The following is a 19,432-nucleotide window of genomic DNA, read 5'->3' as shown; positions in this document are numbered from 1 at the left end:
ATTTTTTTTGTCTTACAGTAAATTCGACACATCATAAAACAGATTAACGTTTTCTAAATAAAAAAAATAAACAAATCTTCACAAACCATAAAACAATTTAATATTTTCACGGTAGACTAAATAATTCTGTCATCGCAGCAAGCGGAAGTTAAAACTAAGCAATAAAATATGTTAGCCCCTTTCAGAACAATTCCCTTCAATATATAATTTTTTCCTTTTCACGGCCAAATTGCATATTTACCCCCCTTTGTGTGACACTGGTAAAATATATAATTGCCTCCCTTTATCAGCAAGAATTACTTCATCATCATCATCCTGCAGCCTCAGCTGAGATAGAATTCACTACACCCTTCCAGTATTCCCTATCTGTCATAGCACCCAAAATATCTTCCTTGGAGATGAATGTATCTCATTATATCCTATCTGGAAAGGTTGACTTACGTGACCAGTTGTGAGATGATGGGTTCCTCCACAGTACATATGATGAAACAAGTTCATCTGTGGCACGTGTACAATGCCCAGCAAACCGAACACGTCTCTTGCAAACTGAGGTTGGTACTCTCGGTAAGTCTCTATATATTATTTCTGGAGTTGGATGATTTCGCCATGAGAGATTGACTACTCTTTTTTTTTCTTTTTTTTTACATGGTAGTCACCATTTATCAAGGCCCGGAAGCTACTCGGGGATTATGTGTACAATAATCAATGAGATAGTATCATAGTAATCATTAGTATTGGAAATTTGATAAAGTGTCTTACTTAAGGGGGTGGTTCATCAGGAATTTGTTTATGTTGGACTTGAAGACATCCAAGTTGTAGTCAGATGGGAAACAGGCAAACGAAAGGGAGTTCCACAGGCGTGCACTTCTAAGAAAGAAACTTTGTTCATGGAATCTTTGTTTTGATTTAGGCACAGATAAAGAGTGGGGAAAATTATTGATAATGGTTTCAGCCAGACAGGTGTTTATCATGAAAGATTGGTGAGGGAGGACCAGAGATTTGAGCTCAGACGAACACTTGCCATGGAAATAACGATGAAGTAAAGACACGCTTGCAACGTCTCTTCTGCAGTTGCAGGGAAGATAAAAGGGCATCCCCACTAAACCAAAAAGTCTATTTTGTACTCTGTTAAGGCAGGATAGGCTGTTTTTAGCAGCTCCTGTCCAGATGTGGCAGGAGTACTCCATCCTTGGACGTACTTGGCTTTTATATAGATAGAGAATTGTATCAGTAGTGAGATATCTTCTGGAGCGGTAGAAGGACACCACCATTTTCCCAACGGCCTTGGCAACAGACTTGATGTAAGTGTTCCACTTCAGACCAGGAGTAAAAGTTAAACCCAGAAGCTTGTCAAAATATGGAACCTCCCAAGACGAGAGCCATCCATTTCAATTGATGCCAGATGGAGATCAGAGCATTGATGATGTAAAGATAGGAGCTTGGTTTTAGATGCATTAAAAGTAACTAGCCACCTCTTCCCCCATTGTACCACATGCTCAAGATCAGATGAGAGAGAATCAAAGAGAACTTTGTCATTTACGACCTTTGATGTGTTGCCATAGATGGTCGTGTCATCAGCATAGATGTCAACGAATGATTTAAGTATGTGTTTTGGGAGATCATTGATGTAGATCAGGAAGAAAGTTGGGCCCAGGATGAACCCCTGAGGGACTCCAGCATTAATACTGTGGGCCTCTGATTTCTGCCCATCAACCACTACTCTTATGAGCCTAGCAGAGAGAAACGATTTAATAATTGAGAAAACATTTCCAGTTATGCCATAGCTGAAAATCTTGTGAAGTAGGCCTTTATATCATACCTTATTGAAGGCCTTTGATATGCCAAGAGCAATTGCCCTTGAAAGGAAGCCTTTGTCGAGATATTCACTAATCCTATGAGATATAACCATTAGCACATCTGCTGTAGATCTAGCAGAACGGAAACCATATTGCGTGTCAGTAAGAAGGTTATTTCTGCTGAGGTGGTTGACTACTTCTCTATTTAATATTGAATTCCAGCAGCTTACTCATGACACACAGGAGACTTATTGGTCTGTACTGAGATGGAGATGACTTAAAAGACGTGTGTAACATCCATCCAAATGACGTTGTTATTTTAGTGAAAGAGTTCAAGTTTCAGATCCATAGTGTAAGATTGGCTCAATAATGGGTTTGGAATTTGCGAGCAAGATTGGATTTCCAGATCTTATCCATTTTGTTACAAGCAGTCCATGCCCTTTCTAATGTTAAAGTCTTTCTCAGAGTTCCTGATGTGTGATCCTAGATACTTGTAGTCTTCAACATATTTTAGGATGTTATTTGTGAGGGTTTTAATTTTGTGATTGTTGCAAATATTAATTGACATACACTCAGTCGTGATAGCATTCAGGTGAAGCCCTATACAGTTTGCTGCTGATTCAAGAGAAAATAGGAGTGTCTGGACGCTAATAAGGTTGTCAGACAACAGCGCAATGTCATCAGCAAAATCAGCATCAGTGATATAAAATGCAGGATTGCGTGAACTTCTTCTAGGCATCAGTCCATTGTCATTGATTGTATCCATAGAGACATGCATAATGTAGTATATTACAATGATGGAGGGGAAAGGAAAAAAAAAAGAAAAAAAAAAGCTAATTTTAAAATAATAATAAAACTCGAAAAGTATGCCATATTTTTTAAAATCAGGTTTCTTTATAAAAGATTTCACGAAATCCAACAAATTTTAACTTAATCTAAATCTAATAAATATATATATATAAATACCAAAAAGTCAGTTACCTACAAAAATACTAATAAATGGGTGCTTCCATTCTTCATTTATAAGGATTTGTCCATATCTATATTTTATATGCCATATACCAGCCAGAATGTCGAAAAGTTCAATAGAGTTCAAGAATTTCACACAGTCTCACAGTTGACTCAGTCGAAAGCTTTGTTGAAGTTTACAAAGAAAAGAGCTGCAGTTTTATTACAGAATGTGATTTCTGCAATTATTCTTCGCAACAGCTGCTATAACATCCCTCAACCATGCTTATCTTGACGCAGATGAAGCTTATATTAATGGGAAAATAACTGACATTTCCCATCTTCATATCAATCAACAACACTCTGCAGCTTGGAAAACTATAAATGAACTAGCAGGAAAGGATTCAAAACCTCCACCAAAAAAGGTGGTAGTTGTGAACAATAGCTTGGTAACTGGCTTTCTCATTTCAAAAACCTCCTTGGTAATCCTGCAAATCTGCCAGACCACGTGACCCTCCCAAAAGTTCCAATTAGTAGTGCTTTGAATATACCACCTGGAGAGTACACCATTGCATTCTAAAGAAGACAATGGACAAAGCTCTTCGTTCAGACAAGATTCCAGCCATCTCGTGGAGGGACCTTATCTTTTATCAATTACTTGCCAACCTGTGTAACTATGCAAAGACCAGCCATGTTTCACCAACCATCTGACTACGGTCGCAAATCGTTCCTATTCTCAAAAAAAGTGATTTGACACTACCAACGAATTATCATGGTATTTCTTTGCTTCCTACAGCAGCAAAAATCTATAACAAGCTTCTAGTTTCACCTATTACTCCCCCCCCCCGTCCGCCTCATCAATAAAAATAAGTAATAAATAAAAATGTCCCCTACTGATCCCGAAACATATTTTAGGCATATTTTAATATGGGACCTGTAGGCCGATTTAAAAAAAAATTTTTTATTAATCCTCAAAGTTACATAAACACGAGAACTACGTACACACAAATATTCTCACTGGCCATGTGACACGTCTGTAAAGTGATGTACAGTGAGTCAGTGAGCAAGTAAGTAGAACGTTATAATGAGAAAGTGAACACTCTTTTTTTAAAATTCATTAAATTTATTTTTTATCGCAATTTTTTCGGCTAATATCATAGTTAAGTCTGTGATTAATAATTGTCGCAAAATGTTTTTTTAAAAAGGTGGAAAAAACGCATTTTTAGGTGGTAGGACGCTCTCGTACATGTTTACCCAATATATTGTATAAGTAAAAAAGTAACAGAACGGATTTCCCGGGAAAACTCCGGTTGCCTCCCTAGGGGTGACTTTTGGGTTAAAATGGCTAAAATTGACACTTTTGTGCTTATTAAAAAGAATCGATGCCTTGGATTTTTATAAAACTTTTTGAAAAGTTGTAACTAGTTTCTCGTAATTTGGTTTCCCTTGTGTGTGGCGATAATCATGGATCCCTTTTTCTTTGTTACTATTAATGGGTTGGGTTTGAAGTGTGTGAAAGCCTTTGAGGTGTAGTTACTCTTCACGATAACTGTGTCACCCACGCTGAGATTTCACGTATGCTTTCTTATCAGCATATCACTTTATCATTCCCTTGGCTAGAGTGTCACCCTTCCTAATACTAGGGTTTACAAGTGTGACCAGGTGTGGCAGGTGGTTTTTTGACCAAATAGGATTGAAGCTGATGGTACTCCGGTGGGGCAGTGTGGTGTTGTTTGGTAGTCCAGCAGGAACTTGAATAATTCCTGCTTCCAACTCTGACCTTTGATTAGGGTAGATTTGATGGAGTTTTTTACAGTGTGCATAAAGTGTTCTGTTTCCGCATTGGTCTGGGACAATAGCGGCATTATCTTCCTGTGTCTGAAACCAGTGATGGAGACATAGGCTTTGAAATCAAAACTGTTGAATGGTGGGCCATTGTCTGTTTTAAGGTATGCTGGTATCTCGAATTCGGCAAATATCTTGTCCAAGTGGGGTATGGCTGATGTTGATGAAATGGAGTCTAAAATATCAACCACAACATAGCGTGAGTATTGTAGACGAACATCAGGGTTTACCAATTTGTAGACAAACGTCGGGTTTCCAATTTGTTGGGGACTTGCATAAATCCCCTGAAATAAATAAATAAAAAGAAATACACTATCAAATAATATAAAATAAACTTTTGTTTATTTTCGTTAAAAGAAAATAAATTACTTTTTAGTGTGCGCCAAGGTATCAGTCAGTATGAAAGAAGGAAGGGAGGAAGAAGGTAAAGACTTGAGAGCGTGAGAGAAAAAGTCCGACTATATGTTGTGGCGAAGTGGGGAAAAGAAAAAAAAAAAAAAAAGCAATGTTCTTCGCCGTGCGAGAAAAGCTGTCGTTTCAGCTACTGAATTTAACTATAGGGGTTTTTAAACATTCTGTGTGGCATTCAGTCCATGTCCTTCCTTGTCAACTGACGTAGTTCATGGGTCAGGGTTGCATGGTTTGGAATGAATTGTGCACTGAAGAGGTTAGTCATTCCTTACAAGCTTCTGACTTCTGATGCATTTTTGGGATCGAGTAATTCACGGTCGTTTGGGCTGATGCCTTTGTTACCGAAAGTGTGTCTAAGGAATTCCAATGACCTCTTATTGTATGTGGGAACATGATGAGAATTAGCAGCGAACCGGATGTTAATGCATCCACCATTTTGCACGTGGCTCCACGCATCGCTTCCGCTTGGGAAGAAAAAAATAAGATAACTACAAAATGATTATCAACCAATGGCAGAGCTCCACGCCTAAAATAAACACCTCAAATATCACAGTCACTGGGAGCCAGTTTGCCACTATAAAACGAGGGTTTTTAGGGAACCAGGACGAGGAGGAGAAAGAAGATGAAGACACCGGGCTGCTAGCGCTGATGAAAGAAGAGACTCGCTTTCCAGTTACAAGCCAGGACACGCATCACTGACAGCAGGATGACCGGCCTACCCTAACTCTCTCCATCGTCCAAAAGATAAGTTACATTTTACGAACATTCATTCCTTGTCAATTCATACATACCTACAAACAGTTTACGAACATTCATTCCTTGTCAATTCATACATACCTACAAACAGTTTACGAACATTCATTCCTTGTCAATTCATACGTACCTACAAACATTTTATGAACATTCATCTCCTTTGTTAAATCACATTCCATCCTACGAACACTTTGCCTCTCCTAATACAAATTGTTGGTAGTAAATAAAGTCGGTTCTCAACCTTCAATATTCGTCTGTCTTTAATTATATGGAGTCAGAATCTACACACTTCCAATGTTATTCATTTCATAGAGTCTTTGTTGTGGCCTCTATGGCATCCTTTCCCGCCTCCCCCTAATTCTTTCATAAATACAGAGGCCATATATACTCACATTTGCCACTGTTTAGAATGAGCCTTCTTTCACAAAGACGTTGGAATATTGCACAAAGGTTTTGATCATGGTCCTGCTGGTCTGATCCGAAACAAAGGATGTCATCACTTACGTTGATGGTTCCCTTAGTCCCTGCAAGTGCGTTACTGATTTCTTCCTGGAATATCTCATTGGCAGATGTCGAAAAATAACCTTTTGTACCTGAACAGACTGAGGTGTGTTGCAAATGTGGTTATATATCGGGATTCTTCATCTAGTTCCAACTGGTAGTAGCCCTGGTTGAGGTCTAGTTTGCTGAAGATGCAAGCTCCTGATAGGATGTTTTTCAGCTCATCAAGTGTAGGAGTTGAATGTCGTTCCTTTTTGATAGCTTTGTTTGCTGCTTGCATGTCGACGCAAACTCTTATCTTATTTGGATCCTTTTTTAGTACGGCTACGATGGGAGATACCCATGTGGGTCAGCCCTGCTTTTTCGATCACCCCCAATTTCTCGTTTTTCTATATCAACTCTTCTATGTTTTTCCTCACCTGGAAGGGGACTCCGCAGTATCTTTGAGCGATGGGTGATGTGTTCCCATCTATGTGTAGGGGAATTTTTTTCCTTGGAGTTTACCCAGGCTACTGAACAGGTCTGCATTGTCCTCCAGAAGTTTGAGGGTAGAGGGTGAGGTTTGTGTGTCAGAATTACTGGGAGTTTGTTTGCTGATAGTAGTTTAAGCTTTTTACACGTTCCCCAGCCGATGATAGGTTTTTCTGGGCTCTTTATTATATGTATGTCAGCTTGGTAAGAGATGCCAATAAACTCTAGAAGAGTGCTGAATTGACCGAGAACTGGAGTGGCTTCCTTGGTACCAAATCCAGATATTACAGCTTTGTTGGTCAGAGATGAGGTGTTGATCTTAAGCATTAAAATCTGCTCCAGATAGAATATTAATGGTGGTGCTGGAGTCGGCTAATACATTGAATATTTAGTTGTTATTGCAAAAAAATACATTGAAACAGAGATGTAATTTTAGGAGTAACAACATCGACTCCATCTTGTGGGACGTAAAACCACCGACATGATTTTGCCCGTATTATACACCTAAATTCTCAGCATGGAAAATCACCATATCAAACGGAAATTAATTCTTTTTAACAAGTTATTTTGAATTGCTGTTTGCATAAGTATTGAATACACACACACACGTGACGCATACATGTATTAATAATTATTTTATTTTCCCTCCAAAAATAACGTGTGTTCCCTCTCAACGTGAAAATTTGTAATCATGAACTTTTGCCTTTTCTACAAGAGACTCCTTGACAAAGACTGCCTAATGAACAGTTGTTGCAAAAACGTTGACGTAAAAATTATTTGAATTACTTTTTCTTAAACAAGCTAATGTTATTTTATAATAGTACAGCAATCTAAAGTTCTTATTCGAATGTTGCTATTTTTTCAAAGTTGTCCACGCCTTTTAAATTTATATGGATGTGGATGTGACTCGGTGTAACCCTTCTGTAAGTCGGAGATCTGGTTAAATTTATTTTTAACGGTCCCAGTGATACTCTACCATTTTCGACTTATTGATATCTCTGCACCTACAACTATCATCTCTAATACCAATAGGTCCCGATTGCAGATTGGTCATCCTGCCGAGCCACATTTCTCACGAAGTGACTCTGCTGCACAGCCGAGACGAGTTTATCGAAGTGCACTTCATTCTCTCTTGGTTGTGTTTGTTCGAGCGGTCGATATGGTCATTCATATCTTCGTTCACAACAGTTAGCAGAATCGCCTTTTGTCTTTTATGATCCGTTATGTTGTGAGCCACAAAGTAGTTTTTTAGTCTGCTGATGTATTTTACCCACCTTGGTGCTTTGGGTTTCAAGTTCCAGTCGAATTTGAGGTAGTGTGACTAAGCGGTCATATTTATTTTATTTTTTATTTTATTTTTTTTTTTTTAGCACACTGTTTCTTTTTGTTTTCACTGTCGTTTTTTGTTTTGTTTTGTTTTGTTTTTGAGTAAACGACCATCCTTGTTTGCCAATGTGATGTTTAGCAGAGGAGTAATCGATATTAGCTAAATATGGATTAGCTGGCATGTTAGGATGAATATAGATTGTGGAGAAAAACAAACTAACAAACAAACGCGTGTCGCGAGCTATGCTAAAATCTAGGACATTACAGCAACTATTAAAAACAAAATGTCGTCTACAATGAATGTTTTAAAATAAAAGTTTGTTCTTATTTGTATGCCCACCCCCATCGCAAATATCATATTTCTGTTTTCAAGTTTATTTTTATATTGTAATTTTTCAAAATGAAAGTAACGTTGATGGATTTTTCCAAAAATTCTTCGGGCCAAGATCAAAGTGTAGTATCTGTTCTGATGCTGCTGCACTTCGATTTTGGCAGGATTAGAGTTTAGGTGGTGACTAACTTCGAACCTAAAACAACCTAAGCTAAAAACGAAAGGAACACAAATATCGATTCACTGGTTTGTATCCATGGAAACAGTGACCATATCGTTCAGTTTACAAATAAGCTGAACTTATTTTTCAAAATTAAACAATATAAACAGAATTTGTGGGTTTGTATTACTGTACACATAGATTTGGAAAAGTTGTCACAAAATAAATATATAACAAATAAAAGTTATCAAAGACAAGATAAGTTAATATTCAACCTAACTGGATAATTTTTTTGTGTTTTTATTTAATGTAAAATGTTTATGCAGCTCGAAAAGCATCCAGTATTTACCGATGTATTGGAAAATTCAAAATGGCGCCGAACTCTCTGCTGAACACGGTAAGTTTGGGAAAATGAGTTAAAAATAAAAAACTATACCACATACTGTTAAAATCCCACCGAATATATGTTAACATATGTCACGGTAACATATATTGAGCTAGTTTCTAACAGTATTTGTATATTTATTTTATTTTTAACTCATTTTCCCAAACTTACCGTGTTCAGCAAATAGTTCGGCGCCATTTTGAATTTTCCAACACATCGGTAAACACTGTATGTTTGTCGAGCTGAATAAACATGTTACATTAAATAAAAACATGTGTATGTATGTATGTACGTATGTATGTATGTATGTATGTACACTAGTGACCGTCTTCAGTACCATGTCTTTTTGAGCGTGTGAATTTTGCCAGCAGGACTAAAGTCATTTTCGGCTCATGGACTTTCTGTGCCTGAGGGAGTGGCACTCGTCTGATAAGACGTTGCAATCATCATATATATATATATATATATATATATATATATATATATATATATTAAATGACAGTTACTTTTTCTAAATAAATTATTTTTATTACGACATTGTTTTAACTAAAATAGTTTTTCTTCCGAGTGTCTGTCGTTTAATTGTTATGCCTTTCCATTTCTTGTAATAAATAATTTTATCAAGAATTCTTCATAAGTTTTGGTTTCGGTTTCGATTATAGCTGAAAGAACTCAAGTTAAATATACATACATTCTTTTTTTTCTTCATAAGTTTTGGTTTCAGTTTCGATTCAACCTGATGCACCCAAGCCATATGGATATATTTTTATTTTTGAAATCACAGGTTTATAATATATAAGAATGGATCGAAAATTGACTCTTATAGTAATATATACGAAATCTGCATGAATTAAAATATCATATTTAAGCATATTTTACGACCAGGCTATGCCGGGCGTCCCTGCTACCTTAGATATATACTTGTGCAGTTTTAACAAAAGAACTACAATAATATCAGAGTGTATCCATTTACGCTGAACATCCGCAAAAATGCCAACATCAATATATTACATATGAAATCTATATATTAATACGATAGTGTGTGTGTTATTTTCTGTGTCACGCTTACATCCGGGTCATTTAATTGTTATGTACTTCCATTTCTTGTCATAAATAATTTTTACCAAGAATTCTTCATAAGTTTTTGTTTTGGTTTCGATTATAGCTGATAGCACTTAAATCATCTATTTTTTTTTTTTTTAATAATTTTATCAAGAATTCTTCATAAGTTTTAGTTTCGGTTTGGATTATGGCTGAAGGGACTCAAAGTTATATATATATATATATATATATATATATATATATATATATATATATATATATATATATATATATATATATATATATATATATATATAGGAAATTTATTGTGAGTCCAGAATCTCTCCCCGCCTGGCTAATTTACTTATTTATATGTATATGTATATGTTTATGTGTATGTATGCATGTGTATATATGTATATATGTATATGTGTGTATATATATATATGTGTGTGTGTGTGTGTGTGTGTGTGTGTGTGTGTGTGTGTGTGTGTGCGTGCGTATGTATGTATTTGGGTATTCGTGTTTATATATACTTAGGCATGTGCTCTTCCTCCATTGATGTGTGTCCGTACGTTGTACATGTGTACGCGTGTGTGTGTGTGTGTATATCTATGTGTGCATTATTTACTTATCATTAACAGTACTTTAATAATTTTTTAATTTTTTATTTGATTAATTTACTGATATTCTTACCTATCATCATTATCAAAATAAACCTATAACGTATAATTCATTAATTTATCCTTCTATTTTCCTTCTCTTTTTCTTTCAACTTATAATGTCCGACAATTTTAAAAATTAATTAATAATAAGCAATGAATCGTCCGGCTAAATCACTTTAAACCCCATTTGCAACCCGTTCTTTCCTCCTCCCACCACACCACGCTCACTAACACTAACTCTGCAACCTGTTGCTATGGTGATCCTTTAAATTAACTGCTAATTGCCGTTTAAAATTATGCCATTATAAATTAGAAATAAAGTTACGCCGTTATAAATAAGAATAGCGTCTTTTAATTTTAAACCGTTATAAACTAGAAAAACGTATATAAGAATTAACACATAATATTTAATAACCCCCCCTCTTATTATATACACTCCTACTACTTTAAATTCCAACATCCTCTCCCTTCCACCACCCCCTTTCTTATCTAACTCCCCTTCATCTGCTACGATTTTTCCCTTCTTAAACTTAGTCCACCTATGAATTCTGACAAAGCTAGTCGGATATTTCCTCTCCTTCTTGAGGATTTTCCCTTAGCTGAAACAATTTGTAAACTCATTCTGGACTCACAATAAATTTCCTATATACTGCTCTGGCTACTCATTGAGCACTCTGATTCGGTTTTTTTCACCACTGGTAAATAAATAAATATATATATATATATATATATATATATATATATATATATATATATATATATATTATATATATATATATATTGTTTTAAAAATAATAAATAAATGAAACTGTTTTAAAAATTATATATATATATATATATATATATATATAGAGAGAGAGAGAGAGAGAGAGAGAGAGAGAGAGAGAGAGAAAGAGAAATAAAAAGAAACAAACCGTATCCTAAAACGGGGGGGGGGGGCAGGCAAGTACTTTTTGACGGACCGTCTTTTTAAAAATCTACCAAAAATCAGGTAATTATCCAATCAATACGAAATTTTCAGCGATTATTAAGAGAAGAATGAACTTTATAGCAGTGTACTTATTTTTCATAAACGATATTTATATATATATATATATATATATATATATATATATATATTTTTGCTTACAACCCCCCTTGTTTTTTTTTGGGGGGGTACCAAATATGCTTAAAATAATCATCTGAAACTGAACAAAACATATTCCGTTGTTGTAAGGAACAGGATTATAGATAAAAATAAAAAAAAAATTGTTTACATACCTTATTTTGACGTCTGAATATCAGAATTTTGATTGTGTTTAATTATTCCGCTTTTGACTTTTGGAGTGTGAAATTCGGTGAATATGTTAAGTAAAATAATTAATTTAAGTTAAGCAAAAAAAAAAAAAAATTTTTAAATATTTATACGAAAAAAGCCATTTTAAAATCTTTGATAAATAAATTAATAATTTTTTTTTAGCGAGCCGAATAATGCATGACCATTATTAAACAGGGAATGCTTTGAAGAATCGATACAAAAAAAATCGATAAATATTGTGCCCTTTGTGTTAAAAATATCATCAGTTTTTCGATCCCGTTTGATAACGTTTGCCGCCTTTCGACTACGGTGGACCATACGCGCTGAAATAATTTTGTGGGATCTTCGTGACTGCCAAAATCGATGCAAGCGTGAATCAGTACAGTAGTAGTACCCAATTTTGGTTGGTCACACTCACATAGAAACGAGACGCTTCTCTTTTCATTACGAGACAAAATTATGGATGGTAAATAAAAATTTATTATTATTTTTATTATTACACGTGTTTATTTTTATTTTACCGAAACTATAGCGGACATTTGTTCGTCCGTCTGCCATAAACGAAACTTTACAGTGAAAAATTAATTTTAAACTAGAAACAGTACTTTTTTTATACTGCGAAAAATACGCACCGTAAAAAAAAAAAAATGGTTAAACCTTCTTCATTGAATTATTAGGTGAAAGTGCAGAATAGTTGAACACCCCCCCCCATGTTAAGAATGGCTTTCTAAATAAAGTTATTTTTTTAGTATGGCCCGTACACTTGCAGCCTCAGGGTTGCTTATGTAGTTTAGTTTAATTTTTATTCTGCTTTAAATTCCTCCCCCATTTGGGGAGCCTGCCCCCCCCCCACACACACATACACATTAAAAACCAAACTCATCAAAATGGTCACCCATCTGGTACTGGCCAGCCTCGGGGTTGCTTATGTAGTCAAAAAACCCTACAGTTCTTCCTCGTTCAATGAAGGAGAAATCTTTCTAGACTGGGTCAATTTTAATTTTTATTCTGCTTTAAACCACCCCCCTCCATTTTTGGGAGCCTAACCCCCACACATACACATTAAAAACCAAACTCATCAAAATGGTCACCCATCTGGTGCTGGCCAGCCTCAGCGTTAATAATACATTGAATTTTCCCTCACTAAAAAATAATTTTTTTGTGCAAGTTTGGTCTTCCGTAGTTTGCTTTTTATCAACTACAAATATATATAGGAACGTAAACACTATCAAATCGATGCGAAGTAACTGGTTGCCTATATGAATAAGTGGAATTATTTGAAATCCAGGTACTTATTGTGGAGAAAGTGGCTTAGCGTTAAAGAGACTGCGCGTTGTTGCCTGCAGAGCACAAACTAAGAATCAAGATGGCGCCCGCATGCGTTTATGTGGAAAAAAGTCTCGTGGAATCTCGGACCCTGATTCCATAAATAACGAGGAGAGAAAAGTGGGAAGAGAGACGATTTTGAGTCACGAAAACGAACGGACGTGTGTAAAAAAAGAGGTAGAAGAAAAGAGTGTGGTGAACGAAACAAACAACGACTCGGTTGAAAGTAGAGTTGTAACGAACACAAGCTATTCCGGCATGACGTCAGGATTTGACCCTAAGCTAATTCCCCTGTTTGATGGCAGTAGCACTGATCACTCAGTGCAGGAATGGGTGGAAAAAGCAGAATTAATATGTCAACTCAGTGGGGTGAAGCGTATAGAATGCATGGTCCCAATGCGCCTCACTGGGGAAGCATATGCAGTATATCAGCAGTTGGCTGATGAGGAAAAAACAGATTTTGCCTGCATCCAGCGTGCCCTTTTTACAGCATTTGCATTAGATCCAATTACTGCATAGAAGGAATTCATGGCCCGAAAATTACATCCCGGGGAAACGGTGGATGTGTATCTGGCTGAGCTAAAAAAGCTATCGGGCCTTTTTGGAGGGATGTCAAACAAAGGCTTGGTGTGCGCCTTGTGGACGAGATGGACATATCGGAAGTATTGGCGTGGGCACGAGCAATACTAAAGAAAAGCCCTAACACTATAGACCAAGTGGCAGCTGTACAACCATCACAGGTTGGATTGCAGGACCTGGGCGCAGCTACAGCCTGCTATAAGTGTGGAGGACCCAACCATTTGGCCCGTGATTGTCTTTCGTCACGTCAACCAACTCGGAAACTTGACGGGCTGCATATCTACAAGTGCAAAAAACGCGGACACCTGGCCCGCACCTGTCCGGGAAACGGGCAAGGGGAAGAAGCTACAGCGCCAGTCTTCTCCCCAGATCGTCATTGAGCAGGGCGCTACCCACTGTAAGCATACACATTAATGGAAGCGAGCGCCTCGCGCTTGTGGACATTGGGTGCACCCAGACTCTCATAAGCAAGATATGCTGTGCCACTTGGAAAGCAGAGAGAATTCCGGTACTAACTGTAGGCGGGGGTTCACTAGCCTCTTGTGGGGTGAGCATTATCCGCGCAAGCATCAACGACGGGCCTGCAGTAGCCGTGCGAGCCCTGGTGATGGAGGGAGAGCTTCTCGGGTACAACCTACTCTTGGGTATGGACTTAATTACACAACTGGGTGGAATTACCGTGGACAGAACCTGCAAGGTACAGTTCTCCCGATGAGGAACATGTTTGTGCTGCCATAACTCTCGACGAGCCTGACTTTCATGCAGAGTATGATAGAAACACCAATGCATGGACGGCGTCTTTGAAGTGGTCGAACGATCAGCCACCAATATCCTCGCAAAACCGGTTATCGGAATATCCCCCACCCATGTGGCTAAGGGAACAGTATGAAGAAGAACTGCAAACGTGGATCGACGATGGCTGGCTTCTTCCATACCCAGAGGATGAGCTTGGCCCCCTGCGAGGGCTGATTCCCTAGATGGGCGTCGTACAAGAGACCAAACAAAAGGTCCGCCCCATCCTAGACTACTGTGAGCTCAATGAGCATGTCGACCCATATACAGCAAGGGCTGATGTGTGCACTCAAATTAAGGGAGTGGCGACAGCAGGGATCGAACGTGGCAACTCTGGACCTATGCAGGGCCTATCTGCAAATACGCATTGAGAAGAAATTGTGGCCATTTCAGACTGTGGAAATTAGAGGAACCCGATATTGTTTAACCAGGCTAGGGTTTGGTCTAAATGTGGCCACAGGCATTATGACAGCAATCATGCATGCTATCCGGTAGCAAGATGAGGCAGTGCAACAGGCAACATCCTCATACATCGATGATATATTCGTCAATGAGAACCTTATGTCAGCACAATCGGTTAGAACGCACTTTGAAAGCTTTGGACTGACATGTAAGGAACCAGAGCGTCTGTGCGATGGAGCAAAAGTTCTCGGCCTGCACGTGCGCAATAGCAAGGAGGGACTTTGCTGGAGAAGAGGAAATCACATTCCCAAGGTCCCAGCAGACATCACTCGACGAACAGTGTTTTCGCTTTGTGGAAAAATGGTAGGCCATTTCCCTGTGTGCGGTTGGCTCAGGGTGGCCGTGGCAGCCATAAAGAGATGTGCAACAGCCGTGTCATCGGGATGGGACGATGCAGTACACGATGTCACCCTAAGGAGCATGCTGACAGAGACTGTGTCCAGAGTGACCAGTGATGACCCTGTTCAGGGAAAGTGGTGCGTCAGCGGGAATGAGTTCACGGTCTGGGTGGATGCTAGTTCACTGGCCCTTGGAGTTGCCCTTGCAGTTAATGATTCCATTATTGAAGATGCCTGTTAGCTTCGGCCAGAGAATGATTCGAGGCACATAAACCTGGCCGAACTTGATGCCACATTGAAGGGCGTTAACTTTGTGCTTCAATGGCACGCCAAGGTTCTACATATCATGACTGACTCGGCATGCACTCATCGGTGGATAACCGATGCATTAAGTGGAAGAGCACGGCTGACGACACGAGCATCGAGTGAGATGTTAATTCGAAGACGGCTTGCCACCTTGGTCGACACCATCACAGAGTACGACCTAACCGTGGACGTAGTGTTGATCAGGTCTGCGCTCAACAGAGCAGATGCTTTGACAAGAGTCCCTCAACGATGGCTTCTGGCTGGTGCTCGGAGAGATGCTGATAATCTACAAAACACATGTGCAGCAGTTGTGTGTAATGTGGATGCAGCGCGCATCATGGACATTCATCGACAGTGTGGACATCCTGGCATCAAGCGGACACTGTACTTTGTCAAGATGATTGATCCAGGAGTAGGAAAGAAAGATATCCGAAGAGTGGTGGAAAGTTGCGAGGCGTGCCAATCCATCGACCCAGTTCCAGCACGATGGAAGAAAGGGGAGTTAGGAGTGAGTGGTAAGTGGCAGAGAGTGGGCATGGACATCACACACTATGGTGGCAACCACTTCCTTACCCTCATCGATTGTGGGCCTACACGTTTCGCAGTCTGGAGACTCCTCGGGCACCAGGACTCTTGCAACATTATTCGCCAGCTGTCATCTGTGTTCTGTGAAAGAGGTGCACCCGATGAAGTGCTGACGGACAACGACCCAGCCTTTTGCAACCATCAGATGAGGCAGTTCTTACAAGAATGGGGTGTACGGCTGCGGCTTAGATGCGCTTATGTGCCTTCTGGCAATGGTATAGCTGAGAGAAGCCATTGCAGCATCAAAACAATTGCAGCCAGGAAGCAGTGCACCATCGCAGAAGCTGTGTACTGGTATAATCTCATGCCAAAGGATGGCGTCTCTCCAGGAACGGCGCCTGCAAACGCAATCTATCAGTACCGTGTCCGAGAAAAAGGAATCCACCCTGATACAACTGTGGCCACTGAGATAGAACAGAATCGATATGCCAAAGGGGATGCTGTCTGGGTGAAGCCGCCAGGAAACCGATGTACTGACAAGTATAAACGAGGCACAGTGACCGATGTGGTGAGTCAGCAGTGTGTCCAGGTTGATGGCGTACCCCGTCACGTTAGGGACCTACGGCCAGCGACACATGTACCACCTCCAGTGGATGATGAGAGTGATTCTGACTCTGAGACGAGTGGGCCATCGCTTTGGTTTGCACCATCCCTATCAAGCAGTGACTCTGATATCAGTACCCTCCACGGAGATGAAGCCTTCCCTGACCATCAGGCGGTGGATGAGAGCACACGCAAAGACGAGAGCAGCACTGTCCCCCTTCGTAGAAGCACCCGACGGCGGCGATCACCACCCCCCTGTCGTCTCTGTGATCATGAGATCAGGAGGGAATGTGGAGAAAGTGGCTTAGCGTTAAAGAGACTGCGCGTTTGTGCCTGCAGAGCACAAACTAAGAATCAAGATGGCGCCCGCATGCGTTTATGTGGAAAAAAGTCTCGTGGAATCTCGGAGAATCTCGTACCCTGATTCCATAAATAACGAGGAGAGAAAAGCGGGAAGAGAGACGATTTTGAGTCACGAAAACGAACGGACGTGTGTAAAAGAAGAGGTAGAAGAAAGAGTGTGTTGAACGAAACAAACAACGACTCGGTTGAAAGTAGAGTTGTAACGAACACACTTATATTATAATATTTTTGCATATATTCATAGAAAATAACCCTAAATCTTAGTTAGACTAAAAGTAAACAACTTAATTCTTTCAAAAACCTTTTTTTAAAAATATCTATATACGCTTTTTGTGCAAGACAAAAAATGTCAATTGTTAACTTTTGGGGAAATTTTAACATTTAATTAAAAATAGTAGAAAAAGTTTTACATTATTCAGCTTTCTATATGATAAAATTCAGGATTTTATCTTTCTGGAAAAAAAAAAGTTACTCAGAAATCATGGATTTTAATAAATGTAATTTCGTTTTAAAAAACAATAACAACTTGATTTTTCGGCCATTTTTTGGCGGTGCCTAGATTATGTGTTCATCAACGTTTCGTCTTTATTTCGAGACTTCCTCTGGATGAATGAGATAAGGAAACAAAAAATACCAGTACAAAATATTTGAAAATGTTTCACGTGCACAGAGTGACGCAGTTCTATTTCAGAGAAACGGGAAAAAGACGTTGGAAATTCAAAAAAGTGGGGGAGGGCTGGTGCTGTTAAAGAGAAGGAAATTTTAGTGACGTCATATGTATATATATATATATATATATATATATATATATATATATATATATATATATATATATATATAAAGGTTATGAGGGTGTCTTGAAGCATGAAAAACGATGTTACTTTTTGTACTTAATATTTTTATTGTTATTTTTTATATTTCAAGCGGACCTCCGCTCTTGGTCAGAAAAAAAGTATCGAAATGAAAAAGAAAAAGAAAACGTTGAAAGAACTGAAGATTTGTAGCGTGAACAGCGTTCATTCCTAGAAATCATGTTCGAAAAAGTTCACGTGAATAATTTTAGCCGTTTGTGGAAGAAGATTGTGCTTTTTAATATTTTTTTTTTTTATGTTGCAACGTAAAAGCGTTTAATTGAAACGGCAAAAATGAGACGCAATTGATTTCAATATGTATAATGGAATAGAAATGAAATTGTTAAACGGAAAAATAATGTAATTATTAGTTATGAATAATAATAATAATAATAATAATAATAATAATAATAATAATAATAATAATAATACTGAAGAGGGCAGAGTTAGAGAAAATGTCAGCTTTTTTAATGGTGAGTAAATTCCGTCTCTACCTCAATAAAGATTTTTTTTTTTTTTTTTTACACAGTGATCACCAATTATCAAGGCCCGGAAGCCACTCAGAGATAAGGGTTATTGCAAGTACATTACGTTAGTGTGGAGATTTGATGAAGTGTTTACTTAAGAGGGCGGTTCATTAGGAATTTGTTAACATTGGATTTTAAGACATCCAAGTTGTAGTCCGGTGGGAAGCAGGCAGACAGAACAGAGTTCCACAGGCGTGCAGTTCTAAGAAAGAAGCTTTGTTCATGGAATCCACGTTTTGATTTAGGCACAGATATAGAGTGGGGGAAATTTTTCACAGTGGATTCAGCTAGACGGGTGTTTTTCGTGAAAGATTGGTGAGGGGGGACCAGAGATTGGAGTTCAGACGAGCACCTGCCATGGAAATAACGATAAAACAAGGATAGGCTCGCAACATCTCTTCTGTGGGAGAGAGATTGCAGGGTAGAGAAAAGGGCATCCCCCACTAAGCCACGAAGTCTATTTTGTACTCTGTCAAGGCAGGATAGGCTGTTTTTAGCAGCTCCTGCCCAGATATGGCAACAGTATTCCATCCTTGGACGTACTTGGCTTTTATATAGATAGAGAATTGCATCAGTAGTGAGATATCTTCTGGAGTGGTAGAAGGATCCCACCATCTTTCCAGTGACCATGGCAACAGACTTGATGTACGTGTTCCATTTCAGATCAGGAGTAAAGGTCAAACCCAGAAGCTTGTCAAAACACTGGGCTTCACCCAGCCGAGAGCCATCCATCACAATTGATGCCAGATGGGGATCAGAGCGTTGATGATGTAAGGATAGGAGTTTGGTTTTGGATGCATTAAAGGTAACCAGCCACGTCTTCCCCCACT

The 19,432-nt window shown here is 38.6% G+C and overlaps 2 protein-coding genes across 2 annotated transcripts in view; one reads left to right on the top strand and one right to left on the bottom strand.

Moving 5' to 3' along the window:
* Positions 1 to 4,390: 4,390 nt before the first annotated feature.
* Positions 4,391 to 6,534, bottom strand: LOC145291088 (uncharacterized). Its single transcript, XM_080136604.1, has 3 exons — positions 6,347 to 6,534; positions 5,284 to 5,464; positions 4,391 to 4,873 (listed from the first exon to the last, which is right to left on the bottom strand). Exons 1-3 carry the CDS (start codon positions 6,532 to 6,534, stop codon positions 4,391 to 4,393), a joined length of 852 nt encoding a protein of 283 aa, XP_079992730.1.
* A 1,329-nt stretch (positions 6,535 to 7,863) lies between these two features.
* Positions 7,864 to 19,432, top strand: part of LOC145291423 (uncharacterized) — a 117,192-nt gene continuing 105,623 nt past the window's right edge. The window contains exon 1 of the mRNA XM_080137253.1: positions 7,864 to 8,037. The gene's annotated coding sequence lies outside the window, so the exon portion shown is untranslated. The remainder of the gene's footprint in view (positions 8,038 to 19,432) is intronic.

The sequence above is a fragment of the Euprymna scolopes genome, chromosome 12 (genome assembly GCF_053919585.1).
Source record: "Euprymna scolopes isolate OS-2025 chromosome 12, ASM5391958v1, whole genome shotgun sequence".
Taxonomy (NCBI): Eukaryota; Metazoa; Mollusca; class Cephalopoda; order Sepiida; family Sepiolidae; genus Euprymna; species Euprymna scolopes.
Note: the sequence above shows the minus strand (reverse complement) of the source record. Positions and strands in the feature narration are given on the sequence as shown.